General features: G+C 53.6%; 1 protein-coding gene across 4 annotated transcripts in view; it reads left to right on the plus strand.

Annotated features, from left to right (window-relative positions):
* Positions 1-27421, plus strand: part of LOC146426384 (acid-sensing ion channel 2) — a 377298-nt gene extending 349877 nt beyond the window's left edge. For 2 of the 4 annotated variants that reach the window (XM_085083349.1, XM_085083352.1), the window contains exons 3-11: positions 12606-12733; positions 20057-20207; positions 21812-21868; positions 22599-22752; positions 23557-23648; positions 25244-25323; positions 25873-25941; positions 26195-26363; positions 27059-27421. In XM_085083349.1, the coding sequence (XP_084939475.1) occupies positions 12606-12733; positions 20057-20207; positions 21812-21868; positions 22599-22752; positions 23557-23648; positions 25244-25323; positions 25873-25941; positions 26195-26296 (833 nt within the window). In that variant the 3' untranslated portion in view covers positions 26297-26363; positions 27059-27421. Of the gene's footprint in view, positions 1-12605; positions 12734-20056; positions 20208-21811; positions 21869-22598; positions 22753-23556; positions 23649-25243; positions 25324-25872; positions 25942-26194; positions 26777-27058 lie in introns of those variants that run through there. The other 2 variants (XM_085083351.1, XM_085083350.1) reach the window with 2 other exon arrangements.
* Positions 27422-27879: the final 458 nt, after the last annotated feature.

The following is a 27879-nucleotide window of genomic DNA, read 5'->3' on the forward strand; positions in this document are numbered from 1 at the left end:
ACAAATCAAACCCAGGAAAATCCTTCCAAGGCTATGGATGCTTCAAAAGCCTCCTTGAAAAAGGAAGCAAAAAAGCCCCAAATTCAGGGAAACGTTCATTGAAGTCAAAACCAAAGGAATCCAAACCCTCTGGCTTTGGGAATCTGGGAAAGCTGAGATAAGGCCCTGAAAACAGATGGATGAAGCATTAAAAGGAAATCTGCATTTCCAGCTTTCCTTGGAGCTTTTGTTGCTGTCAATGCCCACAGCTGGAATAGGAGCCCTCAGAAGTGCAGGAATACTTGGGAATGCATGGGAAAAACCTTGGAATTTTTCCAAGGTGACAAAGTTTGGGGCTGTTCACTGTCCCAGGAGCTCCAAAGGTGTTTGCAAACACTAGATTTTTATTGCTGCTTTTTCACTGGGAGTGAGGTCTCGGAGCCTCAGGTGAGGTTTGGGGATGCTCTGGTTTTCCTTGGGAATAATTCCCAGCCTCTCTGATCCCAACCCTTCCCTGGGTGGCTCCATTTCCTCCTGGAAGAGCTCAGAATGTTTTAATCCATCCCAGGGAAAACACCAGGAGACTTCAGGGCTGGAAAAAGAGGAAAAAGCTTTGGAGATAAAAGTCTAATTCTGTTTAATTGGATTAATCCCCTGGGCTCAGAGATCATCCTCTGCTCCCACTTTGTCCAGTTGGTGCTTGAGAGCTCCCAGGAGCTTCCTGAGGGCAATTCCTGCATTCCCTGTGCCAAGGAGGGGCTGGGAAGGGTTTTCCCATCCTGGGAAGGATTTTCCCCTTCCAGGAAGGGTTTTTCCCTCTGGAGAGGCTCTGGAAGTGTTTGAATTGTGCTAAACAACAGGAGCTGGGAGTGTTCTCTGCAAGCAGCATTGCTTGGGGCAGCTCTGGAGAGCCAAGGGTCTGCTCTGGAGGGAAACTAATCTGCTCTGGAGGGAAAATAATCTGCTCTGGAGGGAAAATAATCTGCTCTGGACTCTTAAATTATTTGCTCTGGAGGGGGAAAAAATCTGCCCTGGAATATTAAAGAATCCGATCTGGAATATTAAAGAATCTGCTCTGAAAGAACAAAAAATCTGCTCTGAAAGGACAAAGGCTCTGCTCTGGAATATTAAATATTCTGCTCTGGAATATTAAATAATCATCTCAGGAGGAGCTAAGAATCTGCTCTGGAGGAACAAAGAATCTGTGCTGGAGGAATAAATAGTCTATTCTGGAATATTAAATTATCTGCTCTGGAGGGGGGAAAATCTGCTCTGGAATATTGAAGAATATGTTTGGAATGTTAAATAATCTGCTTTGAGGGAACAAAGAATCTGCTCTGGAGGGAAAAATAATCTGTTCTGAAGGAAGAAATAATTTGTCCTGGAGGAACAAAGAATCTGCTCTGGGATGTTAAACAATCTGCTCTGGAGGAATAAATGAACAGCTCTGAAAGAGCAAAGAATCTGCTCTGGAGGAGGAAATAATCTGCTCTGCGGGACAAATAAACTGCTCTGGAGGAATAAATAATCTGCTCTGATGGAGTAAATAATCTTCTCTGAAGCAATAAATAATCTGATCTGGAATACTGAATAATCTATTCTGGAAGGAAAAATCTGCTCTAGAATATTAAAGAATCTGCTCTGAAGGAGCAATGAATCTGCTCTGGAGGAACAAATAAACAGCTCCGAAGGAATAAAAAATCTGTTTGAAGGAACAAATAATATGCCCAGGAGGAGCAAAGAATCTGCTCTGGAAGAGCAAAAAAAATCTTCGGTGGAGGAAGAAATAATCTGCTCTGGAATATTAAATAATCTGTTCTGGAAAAGCTAAGAATCTTCTCTGGAGGGACAAAGAAACAGCTCTGGAATATGAAATCATCTGCTCTGCAGGAATAAGGAGTTTGGTGCCAAGATCTTCTGCTGGGTCTCCCTGGAGGAGTCCCTTGGTTTGGGGGGATGGAGGGGAAAATGGATCTGCAGGTGTGAGGAGAACAGGCTGGGGCCAAAGAGGGACAATGCAAGGTGGGGGAGGATGGACTGGGGTGTGGGAAAGGCACCTAAATCCATGGATTCAGCCCTTTTCCCCCCTGTTGTGCCATCATGGAGTGAGGGAAGCTGATCCACCCTGGAGCTTTGGGGACAGCTGGGGACAACCCTGAGCTGGGACAGCTGGGGTGGAGCAGAGGCACCAATCCTGGCTTTGGAATTCTGCCAGGGAAACTTTGGGAAAAGGGCCGTGCCTGTGGGGATGGAGCAGTTGGAATATTTGTGTTGTGGTTTTGCTTTTCCCTCGCTGCTATTCCGGGAAAAGAGGGAAGAGCTGTCTGCAGGGTTTGGCTGAGTGACAGAGGATCCCACGAGGAGCTCCTCGGATACCTTGGAGTGGGAGCAGTGGATGGAAAAGTCTCTTTTCTGTCCATGGGAGCTCAGGGTGAGGGAAGGAAAATGAGGGGATGGGAAAGAGGGATTTGATGTTAAACATCCCAAAATGTGCAGGCAGAATTCCTGGTCTTTGTGGGGAAAGGTGGTTCGGATTCACAGGGTTATGGAATTGTTCAGGCTGGAAAAGCTCTCGGAGATGAGTCCAGCATCCCCCAGAGCTGACCTGTCCCCAAGTGCCACATCCATGTGGATTTAAATCCCTGCAGGAATGGGGATTCCACCACTGGACAGCTCTTTCCAGCAAGGAATTTTCCCAATATCCAACCTGGCACAGAGTGAGGCTGTTTCCTCTTGCGTGGAATTCATGCCTGGAGAAAATGGCTCTGAGCAGCTCTGCTTTCCCTTGGGATCTGCTCACCTTCCATCCACCCAGGGCACCTCAGCTCTCTTGGGAGCCGCAATTCCCGGGAAGGATCCTGTTTTCCCACAGTTCTGTCCACATCCAACATCTCCCCAAGCCAAAGGCTGATCCAGTCCCAGTTTGGTCCCAGTGGGAGCAGAGGATCCCCCAGTTTGCTCCTCCAGTCCCCAGAGTGTTTCCCTGGGACCTCTCTCCATCATTTTCCCAATCTTCTCCTCCAAGACCTCCAGGTGATGGAGACTCCCTCAAATTCCAGGCTGGAGCTGCAGCAGCCACATCTCAGGGAATGTCAGAGCCCATCCTGGGGGGAAAATGGCCAAAAATCCAGTTTATTTCAGTTTATTTGCAGTGGAATTTCTGGAATTCCATGGCATTTCAAGGTCTCTTCTATCCCAAATCCTTCTGGGATTCCATGGCCTTGAAAGGTCCCTTCCAAGCCAAACCCCTGTGGAATTCCATGGATCCATAGCCCCGTGGTCTGTTCTCCAGCTGGAGAAAATCCCAGATTTTCCCCTCCTGGGGCACAGGGGGTGTCCCAGTGCCATGGGGCTCTTCCCAAGCCTTTATTCCCAAAATCCCTTTGGGATTGGGAAGGACAGGTCAGACCCTAGCTGCAGGTGGGATCCAACCTGTCCATGGCCCTTTCTCCATGGAATTGTTATCTCCAGACCATGTGATTCCCAAATTTACCTTGATCACTCCAGTTTATAGAACCAGGGAATTCTGGAATGGTTTGGGTCGGAGGGACCTTAAATCCCATCCCATCCCATCCCATCCCATCCCATTCCCCCTGCCATGGGCAGGGACACCTTCACTGTCCCAGGCTGCTCCAGCCTGGCCTTGGACACTTCCAGGGATCCAGGGATTCCCAGCATAACCTGGGAATGTTCCAGTCGGGATCCTTTGTTTTCCCCACTGTTTTTCCTGCCGGTGGAAATGTTCTGCTCCCGTCTGCTGTTTGCCTGGGAATATTTATAGAGAGGAACCGGAGCTTTCCCCTCGCCAGACACAACCCAAGCTGTGTTGGACTCCTCCCAAATCCTGGGGAAGCCTTTCCCGGTTTTCCTGCTCCTCTTCCCATCCCAGCCACTCCTGGGGTGCTCCTTTCCCTGTCCCCATGGATCCCCCTTGGCTGACCAGAGCTGGGGGGGACATTTCCCTTTCCAGGGCTCCAGGGATGGTGGATCTGGGAGAGGAACAGGATGGAATCTGGGCTGGAGATCCATAACTCCTTCAAAGGGATTTTCCATCTGAAGAAGCCAAGGGATGGGGTGGATCATCCCCGTGGTGACCACTGGGACTCGCTGGTCAGCTCTGGGATGGCCAAAAGATGAGCAATGAACATTCCCTTCTTTGTCTCTCTTGGAAAATCCATCAGGATTCAGCTCTGCCTCGTTCTTATCCCATTGCTGGATTTCTTTTCCTGCTGTTTTCTCCCCATTCTCTGCAAACACTTCCAGTTTGTAGACACTAAAGGATATTTTGTTCTCTTTTCCCTCTCTCCAGCTGAATTCCAGCAGGCTGAGCTGGCTGGGGTTTCCCCAGGTTCTTTGGGAAATCTTGCCTCTCCTGCTGCCCCCCAGAGCTGCAGCTCAGAGCAAAGATTTTTATATTTCCACTGATTGATCCATAAAATCCTTTGGGGGGGGTGGCAGGAGGGAACACGTGGGGACATTGGGGGACACATGGAGGGATGCTTTGGGGTACAGAGAGGGAAAAGCTTTTCCTGGAGAAGAGAAGGATCCAGGGAGAGCTCAGAGCTCCTGTCAGTGCCTAAAGGAGCTCCAGGAGAGCTGGAGAGGGACTGGGGACAAGGGCTGGAGGGACAGGACATGGGAATGGCTTCCCACTGCCACAGGGCAGGGAGAGATGGAGGTTGGGAAGGAATTCCTCCCTGGGAGGATGTGGAGGGGCTGGGATGGAATTCCCAGAGAAGCTGTGGCTGCCCCTGGATCCCTGGCAGTGTCCAAGGCCAGGCTGGACAGGGCTTGGAGCAGCCTGGGACAGTGGAAAGTGTCCCTGCCATGGCTGGCACTGGATGGGATTTAAGGTCCTTCCCACCCAAACCATTCCAGGATTCCATGATCTCCTTTCATCCCTGCCTGGACATCCCAGTCCCACCCCTCGCAGCACTGCCAGGACAGCTCCTCATCCCTGGGAATTCTGCTTCCCTCTGGCTCCAGCCAGAACCAGCAGCAGCTTTTCCCTGTTGAATTTTTCAGGATGTTCTGGGGGAAGCTCCTGGAGGGGGAAGGGCTGGGCAGGGGCTGCTGCTGTGCCTTTCCAAGCTGTTTTCCCTTGTTTTGATTTCTTTGGGATCATTCCTGTCCCCAGGGGCAGCAAAGCTGGCAGGTGGGTGCCACCCCCGGCTCTGGATTTCGGGGACATGGGAACATCCCTCCCTCCTTCCTTCCCTCTCTCCCTCTGCAGGGAATCTCTGCTCCTTCCTCCCTCCCTGCTCCTGCCAGCAGCTCTCAGGGATGCACGAGGGACCAGGATAAATCCAGAGTTTTTCTCCTCCTTTCCCTTGGCTGCCACATGCAATTCCCAAAGGATGCCAGGGTGGAAAGGGATTTTTATTCCTTCCCAACCTCAGAGGGATTGTGGAAGCAGCATCCCTGGAGCATCCCTGCCTGCCCTGGGATGATCCCACAGGAGAGCAGGTTATGGGGCATTTGTTCCCTCATTTCAACGATTAAAAATTTCATTTAACAGGAGAGCAGCAAGGAGCTGGAATATTGAATTCCTGCCTCCTGCTCATCCAGCAAAACCTTTCCCAGCCCTGGGCTGGAATCCTGGTGCTTCCTCCTGGCCCTGGATTATTTTAATAATACTCATGGAGCTCTGGATCCTTTGGCTCTCATCCCTACTGTGGTCACCCTTGGCTGCCACATGATTCCCAGGGGATGCTGAGGTGGGAAGAGCATTTTTATTCCTTCCCCAGCACAGAGAAATCGTGGAAACAGCATCCCTGGAGCATCCCTGCCTGCCCTGGAATGACCCTGGGAGAGCAGCTTCCCAGACAGTTGTTCTCTCTTCTTAATGATTCAAAATTAAGCTTAATAAGACACGAGCAAGGAGCTGGAATATTGAATTCCTGCCTCCTGCAAAACCTTCCCCAGCCCTGGGCTGGAATCCTGGATCTTCCTCCTGCCCCTGGATTATGTAAGGAGCTGTTTAATAATATCCACGGAGCTCTGGAGTTCCTGGCTCTGCTCCCTCCTGCCCCTTCCCTGCCACACGTGATTCCCAAAGGATGCTGAGGTGGGAAGGGGATTTGTATTCCTTGATCACAGAAGCAGCATCCCTGGAGCATCCCTGCCTGCCCTGGGATGATCCCAGTGGGAAAGCAGCTTCCCAAACATTTGTTCCCCATTTTAATGATGAAATAGGAGAGGAGCAAGGAGCTGGAATATTGAATTCCTGCTTCCTGCTCATCCAGCAAAACCTTTCCCAGCCCTGGGCAGGAATCCTGGCGCTTCCTCCTGCTCCTGGATTATGTAAGGAGCTTTTTAATAATATCCATGGAGCCATATGGCCCCAGATTTGGGATGCAAATGCAATATGTTCCCTAAAAATAGCACAGTGGCTCCGTGGGGTTGTACAACACCTCCTGCTCCTCGGGAAGGGAGGGAGCTGGGCTGGGGAGAGCTGGGAAAGGAGGGAGCAGGGAAAATCCTCCTCTCCAGGCTGGGGAAGGGCTGGAGCAGTCCCAGCTCCTGTCCCTTCCCTCTCCACGGCCCAGGGATGGAGCTGAAGGCACCCAAATCAATGAAAATGGGAGATAAATCAGGAATTTCTGCAGGGTCTCAGCCCAGGCCGGGCAGGAGCTGAGGTATATCCTGCATATTTATCCCAGTCAGTGCTGTTGGAATTCCAGGACCATGGAATGCTTTGGGTCAGGAGGGACTTTAAAGGCCAGCCCTGGCAGGGACACCTCCTGCTGCTCCAGGGTCCCCAAGCGCTGTCCTGCCTGGCCTTGGACACTTCCAGAGGTGCCAGAGGGAAGCAGTTGCTCCATGCCCTCATCCCTTGGGATCAGACAGCTGAGACTCCTTTGCTCCATCCCAAACCCCCTCAGTCTCCCAGTTTTCCTGGCTAAGCCATTTTTCCTTCTCCCTGCCCTTCCCGCCATTCCCTTCTCCCTGAAGCTGATGGGAATGACAGCAGAGGTGTCACTTTGTGGGATGACACAGCTTCTTCCAGGGCCTGACCACCCTTTCCAGGAGGAAATTTTCCCTGAATCCACCCTGAGCCTCCCGTGGCCCAGCCTGAGGCTGTTCTCTCTCCTCCTCTCCCTGTTCCCTGGCAGAAATTCCAACCCCCCTGGCTGTTCCTCCAGTCAGGGAGTTCTGGAGTGGGAAGTTCCCCCCAGAGCCTCTTTTTCTCCAGGAGAAATGTATTCCCTGAGTTCCAGCCGGGCTGGGCTCACCCAGACCCCGCACTGCCCCCAGGACATCATCCCCGCTGTGTCTCCGCTGTGTCCCAGTGGGAGCAGCCGCTCTTCCCAGGTGGGTGTGGCAGACATCCCTCTGATCCATGAGGAAATTCCTTGTCCCTGATTGCTCCCGGAGCAAAGCCCATGGCAGCAACACCCCCAGGACAAACCTGGGGAGAGAGGTTTTCCCTGGAAAAGCTGCATGGCCTCAGCTGGGATTCCAGCTTCACTTCCCTCTGTTCCCAGGCAGCTTCCAGGGAAGTATAACCCCAATTCCAGGGAAATCAGAGCACACTCAGGGCAGCCAAACTGGGGAAACTGGAGAAACTGGTGCCTTCACAACTCCATGTTTTTCCAGGGTGGGATTGCAGCTCCTGCCTCCTTAGAGCTGTTTCCATGGCAATTGGATTTTTTGTTTGAATCTATAAATCTTTGTCTGGGAAAAATGTGAGCCTTGGGAGTTTGGTCAAGATTCCTGCCTGGATAGGGAGCAGCTGGAGGGGCAGGAGAGTCCCTGGGAACACAGGGAACATCCCAGGATCCACTGCTGGATGAGCTCTCCGTGCTCTGTAGGGCCTGGGGGTGACCTGAGGACACAAATCCAGGTCCTGTGGGCTTCCCAGGATAATGAGAGGGATGTGGGAGGGATTTCGGGATTCTCAGGGTTGGTGGGAGCAGGGAGAGCACCCAGAGCAGCTGGGATCCCAGTGCTGGGAATTCCAGCCCTTCCTGGGTCACACAGTTCCTGGGATGTGGGGATCCTGTGGGATGTGGGGATCCTGTGGGAAACAGGGATCCTGTGGGATGTGAGGATCCTGTGGGATGTGGGGATCCCTGGAAGCTGGGGATCCCTGGAAGCTGGGGATCCCTGGAAGGTGGGGATCCTGTGGGAAATGGGGATCCTGTGGGATGTGGGGATCCCTGGAAGCTGGGGATCCCCCCCTCATCGTTTCCATGACAATGCCTAGCAAAGGATGCTGGAAAAGCTCAGGATGAACCTCGACATCCCATGGCATCTCCTGGGTGTGTCCAGCCCTGATCCAGGTCCTTCCTTCCCGAGGAACATCAGGAATCCTGGTGATCCCAGCGTGGTCTCCAAGGATGAACATCTGGAATTCCTGCCAGATGTGGCTCCTGGGGGCTCTTGGGACACTTCCAGCTCTTGGGATGTTGTTCCCATTTTACGGAAGGGAAATTCAGGCCAAGAACAGGGAAAATCTGGGAGAATCCAAACCTTTCCTGGCTCTCTTCCCTCTGCCCAGTGCAGGAGAAGATTTTTGGGAATAAACTGAGGAATTCCCAGATGGAATGGTCCATGTGGGACCTGCTTGGCTTTCTCCAAGCAGCAATATCCCCATGGAGCTGCTGGCTGGGGATAACAACTGATAATGAGCCATGAGATAACAATTCCAGAGGACAACAATTCCAGAGGTGGAGGTTAACCATTCCAGAGCTGAAGGAAACAATTCCAGAACTTGGGAATGACAATTCTAGAGGATAACAATTCCAAAGGTGCAGGATAACAATTGCAGAGGTGGGGATAACAATTCCAACCAGGAACACCCCTGGCTCCAGCTGTATCCTCATTCTCAAGAAATCCATGCCAGGAGCAGCTCCAGCTGTTCATTCCCAGGGGAACTGGATGAGTCTGGACAGGACAGAGCAGGGGAGAGGAAAACTCCCAGCTTTTGGCAGCACTTGGGATTTGAATTCCTGCATTTCCCAGGGGGAGTTTTGTCCCAGCCGAGCTCTGCTGGAGCTTTCTGCAGGTTTTTCCAGGAAAGCTCTTCCCAAAAAAGTCATGGAAAGGCAGCACCAGGAAGAGGAAGTGGAGTTTCCCTCTGGAGGCTGCTGGAAGCAGATGCTGAATTAATCCTGGATGTAATTAAAACTCCTCGAATCACACGGGGAAAAGAGCAGCTTGGGATTTGCTGGGAGACAAATTCCTGGGAGCAGGAATGGATTTAATGTGTGGGAAAATGCAGTTTTCCCGGGATTTTGGATTATTCCCAACTCAGAATGGACTAAAAACTGAATTTCCAGGCTCTGGGCAGTGGGGCTGGAGATGAAGGAAGTGATCCCAACACCACAAAATAAGGATAAAAACTGGGAAATCCCAAGGGATTGGGATCAGCATTGATTTTGAGTTTCTCTGGGCCAATCCAAGGATTTCAGGGTTATTTTTCCCCACATTGATGGATGATTCCAAAAAATGGGTTTAGAATTCATTGAGAGACTCTCCTGGGTGCAGGAATGGATTTAATATCTGGAAAAATGCAGTTCTCCAGGGATTTTTGATTATTCCCAACCCGGGATGGGCTAAAAACTGAATTTCCAGGCTCTGAGGTGGAGCTGGAGATAAGTGAAGTTGTCCCAAGATCCCAAAAAGAGGTTAAAAACTGGGAAATGCATCCCAAATCCCAAGGGGCTGGGATCAATTTTTAGTTTCTCAGAGCCATTCCCAAGGATTTTCAGGGTTATTTTTCCCCACAGTGATGGGGGATTATGAAAAATGGGAATAGCAGTGGCTCAGCCTCAGGGCTCCAGGAGGAATCCCCAGGAAAAGTTATTCCAAATGATGCTAAAACTGGGGGGGAAATGGGAAAAAAAAGTAAAATTGGGGGTCGAAAAAGTAAAATGTGAAAGAATTCCTCAAACTGGAAGAATTAAACCATGGCTGGGATTTTTCCCTGGGGACGTTCTGAGCTCTCTCCCATCCCAGCATTTGCCATGGAGCCATTTGGGATTCGCTGTTTCCAAGGAAAATTAATTTGGGAATGAATGAACCCAAATCCAGATTTTCGGTGCTTCTGGGTTCTTGATTTTCCCACAATTCCAGGAAATATCCCCACTAATGCTCAGCCTCAGCACAGATTGGGAATATTTGGGATGCATTTAATGAGTTCTGATCCAGCAAATCCCACCCAAGATAGGCTTTTAACTTCCCTCTAGTAGTGGCAAAGAGGAATTTTGGAGGGAATGGATTTTGTAGGAGAAGAGACAATTTTTCCAAGCCAATTCCATGTTTATGGTTTCATCCTTGAGCAGGAAAAACAGTGGAAGCTGCCTGGGGTTGGCAGCTCCTCTAAAAAAATCCCGTTTATTTGATTTTCCTGGTTGTCAGCACTGATGGAATTTCCTAATTGTGAGGTTTAATCCCAAAGTTTTTTCCATGGTGTGGCTTTTCCCTCCCTTTCCATGGGCACCACTGGCTCCATTCCAGAGTTTTCCATTTAAAATTCCAAATCCTGCCGGTTTTCAGGTTATTTTGGATACCTGCAGGCTGGATGGACATGGATTTACCCATGGATGGCCTTGGACACAGCCCTGGGCATGGGAAATCCATGAAATCAGAGCTGGGCACGTGCAGAAATGGGCAGGATCATTTTGGATGGAAAATATTTTGGGAAAACAATTCCTGCTGCCCAACAAATTAAACTAAATCAAGGCTTCCTCATGCGAGGTGTCAGGAAGTACTGAGGGAAGCAGATGGAATCTCCAGAGAGCTGGAAGGGGATCAACAGCAGGCAGAGCCATGGGGGTGGTGGGATCAGGAATGGGAATAACGGGATGGGAATTGGAGCTGGAGGAGTTGGGGGAGCTTGGGAAGGGTTTGAGTCCAGCTTGGTCTGGGATTTGGGGAGCTGGGGCAGATCCTGGGGTGCTGTGGGGCTGTGGAGATGGGATTGGCATTGGCATTGGGACTGGGATGTTCTACATCACCAAAGGGATTCGGGAAGAGCTGGCAGGGCTCTGTTCCCAAAAGCTGCAGGAATGTGCAGCTTGGGGCTGGGATTTCCCAGGAGGTGACAGCAGGGACTGGCCTGGGGTTTCCAGAATTCCAAACTTCTGGATCAGCTCTTGGCTATGGCTCTGCTGGGAGGTGAAGCCTCGGAGAGGATCTGAGCTCTGGGATGCTCCTGTTAATCCTGGCAAATCCCAACCTTTGTGGTCTCACTTTGTTTTCCTTGGAAGCTGCTGGGTGAGCAGGGCTTGTTTAGGTGGGAAGTGGGGAAGAAATTCCTGGGAGGGAGGATGGGAGGGGCTGGGATGCAGATGGGATGGCTGGGATTCTGTTCTGGGATGGAATTCCCACAGAAGCTGTGGCTGCCCCTGGATCCCTGGCAGTGTCCAAGGCCAAGCTGGACAGGGCTTGGAGCAGCCTGGGACGGTGGGAGGTGTCCCTGTCCTTCACTGGGTGGGTTTAAGGTCCCTCCAACCCAAACCACTCCATGATTCCATGATCCTCTGAGGAAAATCCTCTTGGGAGAAGGCAGCAGATCCCTTTGCCAGCAGAATGAAATCCTGAAATCCATAAAACCTCATCCAGTGTCACCTCACTGTCCCCTTGTCCCCTGCCCGTGTCCTCCCAACCCTCCTTGTGCAGCCCCTGGAGGAGCAGCTCCGTGACTGGGAACGGTTGGGATTCCCTGCTCCCGGAATTCTCCCGCTGCTGTTAGAAATGGAAACGCATGATGGAATAGTAGGAAAATCCTACAGAATAGTGGGAAGCTGAGGAATGATTCATCCTCCAGCAGAAGCTCCCGAGATGTGGAGGTGGCACTGCCGGCCACCAGCGTGGATCCACAGCCAGGAATATCCCGGGCTGAGGCCAAATTAGGAATCATTAGCAACTTCCTCTGCCAATCGCTAGCCCCAGATGGAATGTCGGGTTTGTTGGGATGTGAGAGCAGCAGGAATCCCGAGGAGAGGAGGTGACACTGCCAAGTGTGGGGAGAGGAACCCTCGGGGATGATTTGATCCCATCAGTTCTGCTTCCAACGTCACCTCAGGTGACTTCTCCCCACTTTCTTGGTGGAGAAGAGGGACTGACCTGGAGTTACTCCACATGGATTTGGGATGTGGAGATCTCCCATCACCCAGAGCTCTGAGGTGTCTGAGCCCAAAAGGCTTTTCCAGCTTGGAGGAGCTGCCAGTTCCTTGGAATTGAGGGCATTTTGGGTGTTACTCCATGAGCTCCATTGCCAAGTGGCCTCGGGCTGTGTCAGAGATAGGAGAGCAGAGGGACATCCATGAATCCCCAGCACTGGAGACCTGGAGAGTGGGAATGGCTCTGCTTGGGAAGGAGCTGTGGGAATGTCACCCAAGTGTCCTGGGACCAAATCCCGGCTGGAGAAGGGAGCTCACCTCTTGTTTTCCCTTCCTTGGAAGTTCAGAGCAGGCTGGAGCTGCTGTCCCAGGCAGGGGGAGCAGGGACTGGGAGCTCCTGGTGCCGATGGGAGGGGATTTGGGATGAGGGCCAGGAGTGCTCTGCCCACTGCAAATCCTGCTGCTGGATTCCCTCCCTCAGTTCCCAGCAAGCTGATCATCCAGGAGAACATTCCGGCTGCTCTTGAGCTCCTTAACCTCCCTGTTCTCTTGCAGAGGAGACGACGTTCGAGGCTGGAGTCAAAGTGCAGATCCACAGCCAGTCCGAGCCTCCCTTTGTCCAGGAGCTGGGATTTGGGGTGGCTCCAGGATTCCAGACCTTTGTGGCCACCCAGGAGCAAAGGGTAAGTCCCAAATTCCTGTTCCACGCCAGGATCCCTGCCAGGGCTCCATGGGAGACACTCCTTCTCCGGAATTATCTCCATCCTTAGCAGGGTTTTTATGCCTTGCTTCAAATTCCTGGGGCTGAGGTTATTTTCCAGGTTATTTCCCATGCATTCCCACAATCCTTGTGATTTCAGCTCCAGGAGGCATTTCATCCCTTGTACTTCCCTGCTTTGCTCCTCGTGGTTGGAGTTGAGCCGTTGGCAGCTCCAAGTGTTGGGTCTGTCCTGCCTGCTGGGGCTTTCCTGGGGATGGGCAGGGATGGGAAAGGATGGACAGAGATGGACAGGGATGAACAGAGATGAAAAAGGGTGGACAGGGATGGACAGGGATGGGAGAGGATGGAAAAGGATGGAGAAGGATGAACAGAGATGGAGAAGGATGGGCAGGGATGGACAGGAATGGATGGACAGGACCAGCCAGGGATGGGTAGGGATGAATGGAAAAGGCTGGGCAGGGATGGATGGAACTGGGCAGGGATGGGCAGGGATAGATGGACAAGACCAGACAGGGCTGGATGGACAGGGATGGGCAGGGCTGGACAGAGCATGGTGTGGTGCCTGATGTGCAAAGATTTTGGGAACAGTTCCTCCAGCCAGGCCCACCTGGCAGCTCCAGCAGTGATTGGAAAGATTTGTCTTCTTAAAAATCCCATTGTGGCCAAGCTTTGGGAACGTGGCTATGAGCTGGAGCTTTGGGAGGATCCCAAGGACTTTGGGTTCAAATACCAGGGCTTTGAATCTTCCCCAGCCCACTGGCAGCACTGCCTATTCCAATATTTCCATTCAAAATGAGAATTCCAATCAGGAGGGATTCATCCAGAGGACAGAAGGGAAAACATCCCTCCCCAAATCCCTCCTTCCACATGGGAGATCTATAGGACAGGGAAAACAGATTTAGGGGAATCTCAGCTCCAGGGTGGCCCTTTTTCCATGGGTTTTGCCAGCGTTGGGCTGCTGGGAGAGGGAATGGCTCATTCCTGGGATTTTCTGAGTGGTTTAAAGTCATCTGAGGGCTCCAAGCCTTTTCCCAGGAGAGCTGGAGGGATCTCCAGCATTCAGCTCCCTGGCATTGCTCCCACCCCAATCCCTCTTCCCAGAAAGTCATTTTGAACGTAATTACCACCATTAACAAGCTGCTCTAATTAATGATCCCTCAAGGACCTTCTGGGCTTCCCCCACCTTCCCAATGTGCAGTTTTATCCCAATCCCTGATTAACTCTGGGCTTTTCCAACTAAATCTCTCCATCTGTGCTGTTCCTGTAATAAACCAGAGCCAGAGGTGGGAAAGCTCCAGGAAAATCCCACAGGGACTGAGCCCAGGCAGTTCTTGGGGTCCTGAACCTGGAGCTTTACACCCTGGGACATAAAAAAAAAGATCTTGCAGCTAGGAAAAACAGGAATAAAGATAAAGGGGAGCTCATTTTCCATCTCCCAGCTCAGAGCAGCCTCAGGGAGTTAAAAGCTCTTTTTCCAGGGATAAAAAGGTGGGGAATTGGGAAGCTTTAGGATGGTGGGAGCTGTGGATCCCCTGTGAGACAGCATTTGGGGTGTGGGGGAGTTCCTTTCTGGCTCTGCAATGATTCCCTGCTCAAACCCATCCCTTCCTTCCCCATCCCATTTTGGAACTCCGAGCATTTCCTGGGCTTTGCTCCCTGATTTCTGCCTTTCCTGGGGTGCAGCTGCCCAGCGCCAGAGGGATTTGCACCTTGGGACCAGAGGGACAAATCCTGGGGATTAATCCTAGGAATAAATCCTGGCTCTTTCCAGCCAGAGATTCCCAAAATCTCCCTGCCCAGAGCCAGCTCTGGCTCCATGGTTGGGATCCCATTAAATCTCCCTCCAAAATGAGCTCTCAGGCTGGGAAAATGGGAATCAAGTCAGTTTTCCTCCTCCTCCTGCAGGGGCTGAGCCCTCTGGTTCCTGCAGGGAGACACTTTTGGGATGAATTTCCCACTTTGGGAGCAGTTAATGCAGGAGTGACCTCGGGAGCATCCTGAGAGGGGCCTGGCAGGGCCTGGGAGTGCTGAGTCAGCAACAAAAGTCCTGAAAAAGCAATTCCAGCAGGAGGTTTGTCCATGAAATGTGGTGGATGGGTTAAAGAGGCCAAGCTGCTCCTGGACTCGTGGCCAAGGGATGGATATTTCCTGGCTAAAAAAACTGGGATTGCTCAGCCTGGATGAGACACCAAGGTTGACCTCACTGTGACCTTCCAGGACCTGAAGGAGCTGCAGGAAACATGGAGAAGGAATATTCCCAATGGATGGAGGGACAGGGAAAGGCTTTGAACTGACAGAGTGGGGTTAGGTGGGATATTGGGAAGGAATTCCTGGCTGGGAGGGTGGGGAGGGCTGGGATGGAATTCTCAGAGGAGCTGTGGCTGCCCCTGGATCCCTGGCAGTGTCCAAGGCCAGGCTGGACAGAGCTTGGAGCAGCCTGGGACAGTGAAGGTGTCCCTGCCATGGCAGGGGTGGCACTGGATGGGATTTAAGGTCCTTCCCACCCAAACCATTCTGTGATTCCATGAAATCTCAGACTTGAGTGATCCCTGAAGTTCAGGGCAGCCAGGGCTGAGCTCCCTGAGGAAAGCACACCATGGATGATTGGAATGAAAACAGGAGGGTCTGGGTGGAGGAGGCTGGAGAATCCTCCCTGGATCCTCTAGGTGTCCCAGGGCAGAGGGAAAGGAGCTGGAGTTCCCATGGCTCTGGGATCAGATGGGATCCATGGATCAGCCCAGAGCTGCTGCTTTGGGGTTTTCCCCTCATTTCCCATGGGATGAACCCCCACAGTCCCATCCCAGCCGTGGTTCCTGCTGAGCCTCCAGGATGCTCCAGGATCTCCAGGAGTGTTTCCATGGCCATTCCCGAGTGGATGAATGGGGTTTGTGTGCTCCTGAATGGGCAGAGCTGGCACAGAGCAGCATCCATCCCTCCTGAGGGATCCCAAGGGACACCAGGACCCCCTGGAGCAGGGAATTCCCTTCAGCTCCCACCACTCGTGGCTCTGGATGGATCCCCTTCCATTTTTCCCCTTTCCTGCTGCTTTTGGGGTGTTGGAATCTCCCTCTCCAGACCTCAGGAAGCTGCAATATCCCTGCACTATCCTGCAATATTCCTCTTTTCCCTGCCCATGGTGCCAGGGCAGGGATGGACACACTAAAATCCAGATTTTGAGAGCTGATCCCAGGGAGAAAGAGAAATTCCTCCTTCCCCTTTTCCCAGCTGGTTTTTACAGCACCTCAGCATCACCCAAACCTCTCCCATCAGGAATGGGATCAGACTTCCCAGCAGGACTGCACAGAACATTCAGGGAGCATGGAAAGCACCTGGAAAAGGGCAATTCCTGCCAACTTTTCCACAAAAATTTAAGAGGCTTCAATGAAGCCCCAGGTTCCGAGCTGGAGCCCTGGAGACTCAACCCCTCCAAAGGCTTCATGGGATTGAGAGCAGCAGGAGCTGCAGATCCAGAGTGGGATTACAGAGGCAGGAAAATGGGATTTGGTCTGGCAGTGATGGCTCAGAAACTCTGATTCCCAGTCAGGGTGAGGCAGTGGGACTGGAAATCCGAAAGAATTAAAGAACATTTCCCATGTTTGAGGTGTGATCTTACAGGGAGGAAGGGCTGGCAATGGCTTCCCATGGACAGAGGGCAGGGATAGGGGGAATTTGGGAAGGTGAGGGTGAAGAGGGCTGGGCTGGAATTCCCACAGAAGCTGTGGCTGCCCCTGGATCCCTGGCAGTGTCCAAGGCCAGGTTGGAACAGCCTGGGGTAGTGGAAGTTGTCCCATGTGTTGGAACTGGATGGGATTGAAGGTCCTTCCCAACCCAAACCATTCCATAATTCCATGGATTTCTGTTTCCTAACCCTTGCCCAGAGCATTTTCTCCCACCCATGGTCTGACTCCTCCTCCTGGAAAAACCTTCACCCTCTGATTTCCTTGTTTCCCTCAATCCCACAAACTCTCCCAGTGGATTCCCTCCAGTTTATCCTTAAATTCTGGATTAAGTCAACAAGGAAATCCCATAAAACCAACCCCACAAAACCTTCATGGCACAGGAGCAGCTGGAAGCAGAGATGGAAGAAAACCTTGGATTTGTAGGGCAGGGGAGGGTTTTGGTCAGGAAACAGGGTTGGGAGGGAATCAGGAATGGATGGAAAGGAAAAGAGGTTTGGAGGGAAGGGATGGAGATGAGGCAGGGCCAGGAAAATGCAGAGATTGGGAAGGGAGGTCGGGAAGAGCCATCAGAGCTGGGGATGAGGGAATGGTTTGGGTTTCCTGCTCCCCCTGGATCCTGTGGAAAAGAGGATTTTATAAAACTCCTGTGGGAAAGTGAGCACAGGAAAACTTGAGAGTACAGCTCTCACCACACCCCCCAGACCAGGCACCTCTGCCAGAGTTTGGGAATTGGATCCAACAAATCCAGCCAGAATTGCCTGGGAGAATGAGGGGGAATGGCCTGGCTGTGCCCATGGATGTGCCCAGGGAATGCCCAGCAGGGAGAGGGCAGTGGGGAATCCCCATGCCTGAGGGATTCCATCCATGTGGATGTGACATTTGGGACATGGCAGGGGAGTGGCCTTGGGGGAACAGCTGGACTTGATCTCAGAGGGCTTTTCCAACCTTTGCCATTCTATAATCCTGTGTCACCAGGAATGTAAGGCTGAATTCACACCACAGCCACAGGCCTGGCTCATTCAGGGGGAGCAGGAGTGAGAGCAAAGCTGGGATGAGGCTCAGGAGGATCCTGGACTTTTCATGGATCTCCAGGAGGTCTCCGTGTTGCTGTTCCTGTTGGATTTGCAAGGAAGGATCCTGGAGTTCCCAAATCCCATTTTTCCCTGGTGCCTCCAGCCCTGAGCCCTCGTGGGCTCTGTGACATCCCCGAGCTCTGGATGGGGCTGGAAGGGTTAAACAACTCATCCCTGAAATCAGTTCCTCAGGAAGGGAGCAAATGGGAAGGAACAGCCAGGGTGGGAAGAGGAGCTGGAGATGCAAACAGACAATTCCAGCACCATTAACTGGGAGCTGGAAGCAGCCAGCCGTGGCTGCTCTGGGTTTTCCAGCATTTCACAAGGCTGGAGCTGCCTGGGGTGGAAATTCCATGAAGCTGCTGCTGTTGGAGGTCTCATTAAGGAAAAGAGGGTTCTGGTTCTGGTTTTGTTGGGAACGAAGGAAACACAGCCTGAGGGGGATTTGGGATGTTCAGGGAGAGGTTGGATCCTTCCTTGGAATTTTCAGGGAGAGGTTGGATCCTTCCTTGGGATCACTGGAGTTCAGTGGCATCAGCCATGTGTGGGGGAGGCAGGAGAGGAGCTGGGCTGGAGCTGATTGTAGATCCAGCCCAAAGCCAGAGGAAAAGGGGCAGGGAAAGGTTCTTCCCCCAGTGCTGGCACTGCCCAGGCTCCCCAGGGAATGGGCACAGCCTGAGGCTGCCAGAGCTCCAGGGGTGTTTGGACAGCACTGCCAGGGATGCCCAGGGTGGGATTGTTGGGGTGTCTGTGCAGGGCTGGGGTTGGATTCCATCCTGGTGGGATTTCTCCCAACTCAGGGTATTCCAGGATTTTATGAAACTGCCCCAAACTCGTGCTGGGATCATCTCCACCACATTTCCCTGTTGGATAAAGTGAATCACGCAGGAAAACCAGGGACAGCACTTCCAATGAATGGCAGGAATGACCTCTGTGGCTGCAGGCAGATGCTGGCAGCTCCCAGGAGGCTCCGTGCCAGGAGCAGTGCAAGGGCAGGAATGTGGCCAGGAAAGGGCTGTAGCAGGAGCTGATCCTCCCCCATCCCTGGGATCTCTTCCCTCCGCATTTTCCAAGCTCATCCCCTCTTTTCCCGGCGTTTGGGACAAGCAGGATCCATCCAGCTTCCAAGGACTCAAATCGATTTGTTCCTTCCCCGTTTAGCACCAGCCAGCTGGGAATTGATCCCGGTAATCCCGAGGAAAGGCGGGATCAGGAGGGTTAGGAAAGCGTTTAATTCATTAATTAATTATTAACGACTGCAAAAGGGCCAGGCCGGGAGTTTGTCACCCTCAATTAGTGGCTGGAGCTGGATTTCTCCAGGCAGGAGCAGGAGGAGGAGCCCTTGGAAAGCTGCCAGGGAGCACAATTCCTGCAGGATCCGAGGGCAGCCGTGGCCCTGCTGCCTTTTCCCGGCTTTGCCCGCTGCTTTGATGTGGTTTTTTCCCACTTTGGAGGCGGCAGGGGAGGGTGGAGGGAGCAGCTCCACATCCTTGGGCTGATCCTTCCCACCAACCCCAAATTGGGATCCTCTGGAAGAAAGGAAAGGGATTCCCTCAGGAGGAGGAGGAGGATCTGTGTGGCTGCAGGCTCAGGGATCAAACCCAATTACCACCTCTCTGTTAATTGAATCCATGGCTGAGGGCTGGGATTGCTCCATCCATCCTGCTCCTGTTTCCTGGCTCCTTGCGGTGCCTTTCCCGGCATTCCAGCAGCTCCAGTACCACGGAGAGCAGGAATTCAGGTGTCTGGAATGAGCTCAGGCAGCTCCGTGCCATCAGGGCTTTGGATGGGAAAGCTTTTCCAGAGGTTTCAGCCCTGATTCGGCCAGGAAGGGATTCAGGGGAGCTTTTAGGAATGGATTCCCCACTGATTCAACCCCAGGGATTCCCAGGAAATTCCACACATTTCCAGGGAATGTGCAGAAGATTTTCCTGCTTGGGGAACGTTGGTGCAGATTTCACAGTTTGTAAAGGGAGATGTCTTCAGGCAGGAATTCCAGCTGACACCCACATCAGGATGTTCACTGGCAGTGGGGATGTCACCTCCAAACGTTCATTGTCACCTGAGGGTGTCATCCCCGTGGCACCGGGATAACTCCTTAAGGACAGCTTGTCCCTAGCGAGTCATCCCAGGAACGTGTGAGCTCTGGAAGGGGGATGTCCTGAGGGAAGGCAGCAGCTGTCCCATGACAGAGTTCCTGTGACAGGGGAGATGTCCCTATCCCTGTCCTTGTCCCAGTCCCTGTCCCACAGCTCACCTGTTCCCATCCCTGTTCCCCAGCTGACCTGTCCCCGTCCCTGTTCCCATCCCACCGCTGACCTATAACCATCCCTGTCCCCATCCCTGTCCCACAGCTGATGTCGCCGTCCCAGCCCCTGTCCCTGTCCCATCCCTGTCTCCCAGCTGATGTCGCTGTCCCTCCCCATCCCCACAGCTGATGTTCCTCTCCCTGTTGCTGTCCCTGTCCCCATCCCTGTCCCTTCCCTGTCCGTGTCCCCCAGCTGATGTCGCTGTCCCCTCCCCGCCCCACAGCTGACCTACCTGCCCCCGCCGTGGGGTGAATGTCGCTCCCCGGAGCTGGGCCTGGCCTTCTTCCCGGTGTACAGTGTCACCGCCTGCCGCATCGACTGCGAGACTCGCTACATCGTGGAGAACTGCAACTGCCGCATGGTGCACATGCCAGGTGGGGACAGCGACGGGGGGACAGGGGGATATGGGGACACTGGGGACATGGGGATATGGGGACACTGGGAACATGGGGATATGGGGACATTGGGGGCATGGGACATGGGAACAGGGGGACAGGGGGGCATGGGGATATGGGGACACCTGGATACTTGGGGATATGGGGACATGGGGACACTGGGGCATCTGGGGACATGGGGACAGGGGGACGTGGGGACATGTGGATACCGGGGGGCATCTGGGGACATGGGGATATGGGGACATGGGGATATGGGGATGGGGATATGGGGACATTGGGGATATTGGGACATGGGGCATGGGACATGGGGACAGGGGAACAGGGGGGCATGGGAATATGCGGACACCTGGGTACATGGGTATATGAGGACATTGGGACATGGGGACACCATTGGGACACCAGGGACACCGGGGGACACTGGGGGCACCTGGGGACACCAGGGGACACTGGGGGGGATTGGGAACATGGGGATACCTGAGAACACCAGGGACACGGAGACACTGGGACACCTGGGGACACCAGGGGATAGTGGGAACACCAGGGACATGGGGATGCCTGATGACACTGGGGACATGGGGACACCTGGAGAGACATCTAGGGGGACACCTGGGAATAGGGTGGAGGGATGGTCCATGTGCCAGGTCAGTGACACCTGGGGACACCTGGGGCTGAGCTGGAGGGACTGGGGAGTAGTGAAGGAGAGATGGACTCCAGGAGAAAGCTGGATGTGAGGCAGCAGTACCCTGGAGCCAGGAGAGACATCCTGTCCTGGGGGATTGGGGACAGCAGGTGGGCAGGGAGGGATTGTCCCACTCTGCTCTGGGTTGGGTTGGCCTCACCTCGAGTTTTGGGGCAGCTTTGGGGGTCTCAATATAAAAACTACATGAAAGCATTGGAAGTGTCCACAGGAGGGACACGAGGATGGGGAAGGTCTGGAGGAGCCACATGAGGAGCAGCTGAGGGCACTTGGAATGTTCAGCTGGAGCAGAGCAGGCTGAGGGCAGAGCTCAGGGAAATCTTCAACATCCTCCCAAGGGGAAGCCAAGGGACAGGAACCAATCTCCTCTCTGGGACAGGGACAGGACAAGGGAATGGCCTGAGGTTGTATCCCAGGGGGATTTGGGATGGAGATCAGGAAAAGGTTCTTCCCCCAGAGGGTGCTGGCACTGCCCAGGCTCCCCAGGGAATGGGCACAGCCTGAGGCTGCCAGAGCTCCTGGAGTGTTTGGACAGCACTGCCAGGGATGCCCAGGGTGGGATTGTTGGGGTGTCTGGGCAGGGCTGGGGTTGGACTGGATGATCCTGTGAGGTTCTCCCAGCTCAGGATATTCCTAGATTCCCTGTGAAATAGGGACAAGCCATGGAAGATGGGTCTGGTTAAGACTGGAAAATACCTCCATGATCATCAAGTCCAACCTTTTTTAGCCCCAGTGCCACCCCTGGGTGCTTTTCCAGCAGCTCCCACGGGAAAAGGCAGCAGGGCTGGGGGAGCAGAGGGGTGACCTGGCTGCAGGGGGTCAGTGGGTTCCCGTGGAGATCCCGAAGTTCCCATGGGATGGATGTGGCTGTGTCCTGTTCCCGCAGGGGATGCTCCCTTCTGCACCCCGGAGCAGTACAAGGAATGCGCAGAGCCTGCGCTCGGTGAGTACCTGGAGAATCCCTGGATCCAGGGCATTCCAGCAGCTGGATCCTCCTGGCTGGCAGGAATGGGGGGATGTGCAGCCTGGAGAGGGGTTGGGATCAGAGCCAGTTGGTTGGGAAGGGCTGGATGCAGCCTGGGATGAAGTTTCTCCTGGTTCTCCATGAGCACAGACAGCATCGGGATCAGGGGCACCCCGGGAGTCCTCCTGGGGCTGGGATTGGGATGGAGGGATCATTGCTAGTCTGGATTTAGGAGACTCCATCAGGAGTTCCCTGAGCTGATGTTGGGAACAGAGTGTGGCCTCCAGCAAGAGGCCTCTGCAAGGTGGGGAGAATGGGGATGAACTGGAAATGTCCGGGATTGGCCTCTTGGTCCCTGTCTGGGAGGGATAATCCCTTCTCCCACCCTGCTCCATGTCCCTGATCCATGGGATCTCAGCCTGGTCCCTGCTCCTTGGAATCCCACCCTGCTCCATCTCCCCAATCCATGGGATCCCACCCTGGTCCCTGTCCCATTGGGGATCCCCCTATGGGATCCCACCCTGCCCCATGTCCCAGATCCATGGGATCTCAGCCTTGTCCCAGATCCATGGGATCCCACCCTGATCCATGGGGTCCTGCCCTGATCCATGGGATCCCACCCTGATCCATGGGATCCCACCCTGATCCATGGGATCCCGCCCTGCTCCATGTCCCCAATCCATGGGATCTGATCCCAGCCCCTCCGCAGGGCTGCTGGCGGAGAAGGACAGCAATTACTGCATCTGCAGGACGCCCTGCAACCTCACCAGGTACAACAAGGAGCTCTCCATGGTCAAGATCCCCAGCAAGACCTCGGCCAAGTACCTGGAGAAGAAGTTCAACAAGTCGGAAAAATACATCTCGTGAGTCGGGGAGATCCAGAATTCCTTTGGTTTTGGGGGAAAAGGGGCAGAAAATCCCCTGAGGTAAAAGCAGTCCTGGCCAATCCATCCCCAGCACAGGGGTGACCTCCAGGGAAGAGAAGAGGGAAAACCTGGAAGAGATGAGGTTGTTTTCTTCTCAGTAGAACAACCAGAGTTTCTTCCCTAGGATTGTCTGCATGGAAATCCTCCATTCCTACCAGAAAAAGTGCAAAAATTCCCGGTTTTGCTGACACCCTTGGGAGATACAAACTCCAGGCTGAGGTGCTCGGGCAGCCACAGCCTTGGAGCTCTCCCAGCCCTGGGCACACGATTGCCATGTGTGGGAAGGGAGAGTTGTTCCATCTTATTCCATCTCCTTTGGACTCTTCTTCATGGAATCCTGGAATGGTTTGGGTTGAAAGGGATCCCAAAGCCCATCCAGTGCCACCCCTACCATGGCAGGGACACCTCCCACTGTCCCAGGCTGCTCCCAGCCCTGTCCAGCCTGGCCTTGGACACTGCCAGGGATGGAGGAATGATTCTCAAAGGAAAGAGCTCCCAGCAAAGCGAGACCCAAGATCCTGACAGATCCTGGGGAAACATTTTCCAGCTGCTCCAAAGGCTCCCAGGGTGCCCTGAGCTCCTGCTCTGCACCAGCTCCAAGTTCTGTGGGTTCTGAAGCCCCCAGGAAGAGGATCAATCAGGACAAAACAGAGAATAAATCCCCAAAATTCCCATTTTTCCTTTACCCCAAAGCCCCAAGCAGCCGGTGGCTCCCAGGCTGATGTTTTTCCCGTTCTGCAGAGAGAACATTCTCGTGCTGGACATTTTCTTTGAAGCACTCAACTACGAGACCATCGAGCAGAAGAAAGCCTACGAGGTGGCAGCCTTACTTGGTGAGGGGGGACTGGGACCAGTCTGGGGGCTGTGCTGGTCTGGGAGGGACAGGGAGAGGCTGGGAGGAGCCCAGAGCTTTGGAAAGCCCAGCAAGGCCTCATCTCTGCTTCCCTCACACCTGAGCCATCCCAGGAATGTCCCCATGGATACTCCATGTGTGCATGGAAGGTTCTGTAGAGCTGCTCCAGCCTCGCCTGCTCCCAGTTTTTGGAGATTTTGGGGCTGGGTGGGTGCTGGGTGCCCTGTGTGGTGTAGGGTGCAGGGGAGGACATCCCGAAACCATCCCAAAACCATCCCACATCACCTCCTCCTGCTCCAAACCCATCTTTTCCAGCTGGGCCTGAGCTCTTGGCCTTTGAGTGCCCTGTGAAGGAGGAAGTGGAGACCCATGGAAGGTTCTGGAGCCCTGCCTGCTCCCAGCACCCCATTTTGGGGGATTTTGGGGCTGGGTGGGTGCTGGGTGCTCCCCATGGTGCCCTCATCCCCGTGTGTGTGGGAGGACATCCCAAAACCATCCACAGCACCTCTTCCCTGCTCCAAATCCACCTTTTCCAGCCAGGCCTGAGCCTTTGGCCTTTGCATGCCTCATGGAAGAGCTGCAGGAGCCCTTGGGCTGCTCAGCCCCAGGTTTGGGGTCCCAGTTCAGCTTTGGGGTCCCAGCTCAGCTTTGGGGTTTGGCCGCAGTGGTTTTGGGGGGGGGTTAGCCCCCCCAGCCCTGCAGCCCCCAAAGGCACCCCAATCCATGGATCCCTCTGGAATTCTGGGGGTGCTCAGCACTGTGGGAAGCTGGACATCCCAGGGTGGGGACACCAAGGTGTCCCTGTGTCACCCCACATGGGTGGCCCTGCCAAAGCCCTTCCTGCACCTCCTGAGGCTTTTCCAGGAATTCCAGGGGGGAAGGGGAAGCTGCTGGAGCCTCTCTGACCCAAACCCCATTTGCACCCTCGTCAGACACTCATTCCCAAGGCTCTGGAGCTTTGGGAACAGCCTCATCCCAGCATCATTTTCCCTTTTCCCAGGCTCAAAGCCTCCAGGTGATTCCCTGTGGTGTAAATCCCAAACATCCCTCGGGATCACTCCAGGTTGTCACTTTGCTTCCAGACTTTTCCCTCTTCCCCCTCTCCCTGTCTCATGGACACCCCTGGAAAAGGCCCTTCCCCCCACCCATGGGTGCCAATCCAGGGCTGTTTTCCAGCAAAATCCATGGGATTTGCCTTCCCTGAGCACCACATCCCTGTTACCTTCCCAGCAGATTCCCCGCAATCTCCTCAGGTTCCTCCTCCAGCCCAGGACACTCAAGCAAAAGCCTGGAGATGCTTCCCAAAAAAAACCAGGGCATCTCCCTTTCCTCTTTTTGCCAGATCAGGATTTTTCCTTGGCTTCAGGGACTTTGATTCTTCCCAGCACTTTCCCAGTTTGGGAATTAGGCTCTGGAATTCCTGGGATGATGCAGCCTGGAGCACTCCAGCCTCATTAGCAGGAAAACCATTTTGAGGCCAACCCCATTGTCGGGATGCCATTGGAGCTGCTGATGCTCCGGGGGGAATTTACCCCTTGTTTTTTGGGATGGCAGCTGACAGAGCTGTCCCTGCAGGTGACATCGGGGGCCAGATGGGGCTGTTCATCGGGGCCAGCATCCTCACCGTCCTCGAGCTCTTCGACTTCCTCTACGAGGTGAGGCCTTCCCTGCCCAATCCCAGGACTTCCCACTCCTGGAGCCCCTCAGCCTGGGATTTCCCACTCCTGATCCCCATATTCCTGGATTTACCCCTCATCCCTGGATTTACCTTCCCTGCCCCTCATCCCAGGATTTCCCATTCCTCATGCCCCTCATCCCTGCTCCAAACCTGGCCTTGGACACTGCCAGGGATCCAGGGGCACCACAGCTTCTCTGGGCACCCTGTGCCAGGGCCTCAAACCCTCCCAGGGAACAATTCCTTCCCAATCTCCCATCCATCCCTGCCCTCTGGCAGTGGGAAGCCATTCCCATGTCCTGTCCCTCCATCCCTTGTCCCCAGTCCCTCTCCAGCTCTCCTGGAGCTCCTTTAGGCTCTGGCAGGAGCTCTGAGCTCTTCCTGGAGCTTCTCCTCTCCAGGCGAACAATCCCAGCTCTCCCAGCCTTTCCATAGCCCAGTCCTTGGAGCATCTTCCTTCTCCCACCCCTTTGGAATGCATTCCCAACACTCCCTGTCCCACCTTAACCGCAGCTCCCTCTTCCCACAGCTGATCAAGGAAAAATTACTGGACCTTCTCGGGAAAGAGGAAGAGGATGGGAGCCACGAGGAGAACGCGGTGAGGAGAGAGGAGAGGAGAGAGGAGAGGAGAGGAGAGGAGAGGAGAGGAGAGGAGAGGAGAGGAGAGGAGAGGAGAGGAGAGGAGAGGAGAGGAGAGGAGAGGAGAGGAGAGGAGAGGAGAGGAGAGGAGAGGAGAGGAGAGGAGAGGAGAGGAGAGGAGAGAGAGGAGAGGAGAGGAGAGTGAATTCCATGGGAACTCTGTGGGAGGGCCGGGGAGGATCCAGGTGTCACATTCCATGTTTTTATTGCAGAGCACCTGCGATCCAGTGCCGAACCACTCGGAGAGCCTGAGCCACACTGTGAGCGTCCCTCTGCAGGCCCCGCTGGGGGCACTGGAGGAAATCGCCTGCTGACCCTCCCCACCTCAGTGCCCATCCCCAGGAAGGAAAAATTCCCACGGAAAACAGGGACCCAGCTCAGGTTTGCACCGGGGGGAAATAAAATAGATAAAATTAAAAAAAAAGATGGGGAAAAAAAAATCCACCGGGAAACATATTGGGGAAAAACACCGGAAAAATTAAAATAAAACACCAGGAAACATATTGGGGAACAACACTGGAAAAATTAAAAGAAAATACTGAAAATACTGGAAAAAATACTGGGAAAAAATACCGGAAAAAAAACCTACTGGAAAAAAATACTGGAGAAAAAAAACCTATTGGAAAAAAAATACTGGAAAAAAAAGGATAGAGAAAAAGAATTATTTAAAAAATATATTAAAAAATAAAAAAAAATAGAAGAAGAAGAACCTCGCTATGCATTAAAATAAAATAAAATAATATAAAAAATAGAAATTCCAAATATATTCTGCCCCAAGTGAGAGGCGCCTTGGACTTGACTCCTGTTGTCCTTTCCTCCTGGGGGGTTTGACTCCAACCTGGGAATGGCTCAGCAGCTCCAATGGGGGAAGCAGGGCCTGCCAGGGCCTAAAGGGGCTCCAGGAGAGCTGGAGAGGGACTGGGGACAAGGGCTGGAGGGACAGGACATTTTTTATGGGATTGTCCAACCCCGAGCAGCAGCAGCAAATCCCAAAGGAATCATCCCAAATCTCCGGAGTGCTGCACTCCAGGGCTTCTCCTGGCGCCGGAATTCCTCAGCTCCTTTCCTCTTTGCAGTCCCTGGGTTTCAGTGCCAGAAGGAGCATCCCAGAATTCACCATTCCCACGCCGTAGGCTGAGAGTTTTAGGATAAAAGAGATCCCAAAGTCACCGCTCTTGGATTCTTCCTCCGGCTGCATCGGGGGAGGTTGGGATGAATCCCGAGGTGAGAATCCCTGGAGAGGAGCCAAGGGGTTCCCTATGGATCATCCCAGTGCTGCTCCTGCGCCTGCAGTGCCTGGAGAGCCCGGTGGGGTGGGCTTGGCTTCATTTCTTTTGGAATTTTTGGGAGGAGTTTTTCAAATTTCCTTCTTTTCCCGTTCATGGATTCTGTGCTTTCTCCTCGTTCTTCTGACTGATATTAAAGCTGGTCTTGTGGAATTGGCCAGGCTGTGTGATTCCTGCCTTGCCCTCATCCCCAGTGGGAGGGCAGATCCCAGGAAAAGCCCGTCCTGGGAGCTTCCCAGGGCTCTTCCTCATCCCTCATCCCTCCTTTTCCTCTCCCAGCATGTCCTCACACCGCCTGGATGGGGTGGCAGTGCTGCCATGACCTTGCTCAGCTGGATCTGTCTGCTCCAGGCTCTGCTGGGATCCCTGGGATGTGCTGGGATCTCTTTAGGGACAGAGGGGTTGGAAAGCTCTCCCGTGAGGTTCCTGGCTTGGGATTGTCCAGACTGGAGAGGAGAAGCTTTGCGGTGACATCATGGTGGCCTTTCAGGGCCTGAAGGAGCTGCAGAAAGCATGGAGAGGGACAAGGGCTGGAGGGACAGGACACAGGGAATGGCTTCCCAATGCCAGAGGGCAGGGAGAGATGGCAGACTGGGAAGGAATTGTTCCCT

This window comes from Lichenostomus cassidix, chromosome 27 (assembly GCF_008360975.1).
Source record: "Lichenostomus cassidix isolate B80296 chromosome 27, HeHo_3.0, whole genome shotgun sequence".
Taxonomy (NCBI): Eukaryota; Metazoa; Chordata; class Aves; order Passeriformes; family Meliphagidae; genus Lichenostomus; species Lichenostomus cassidix.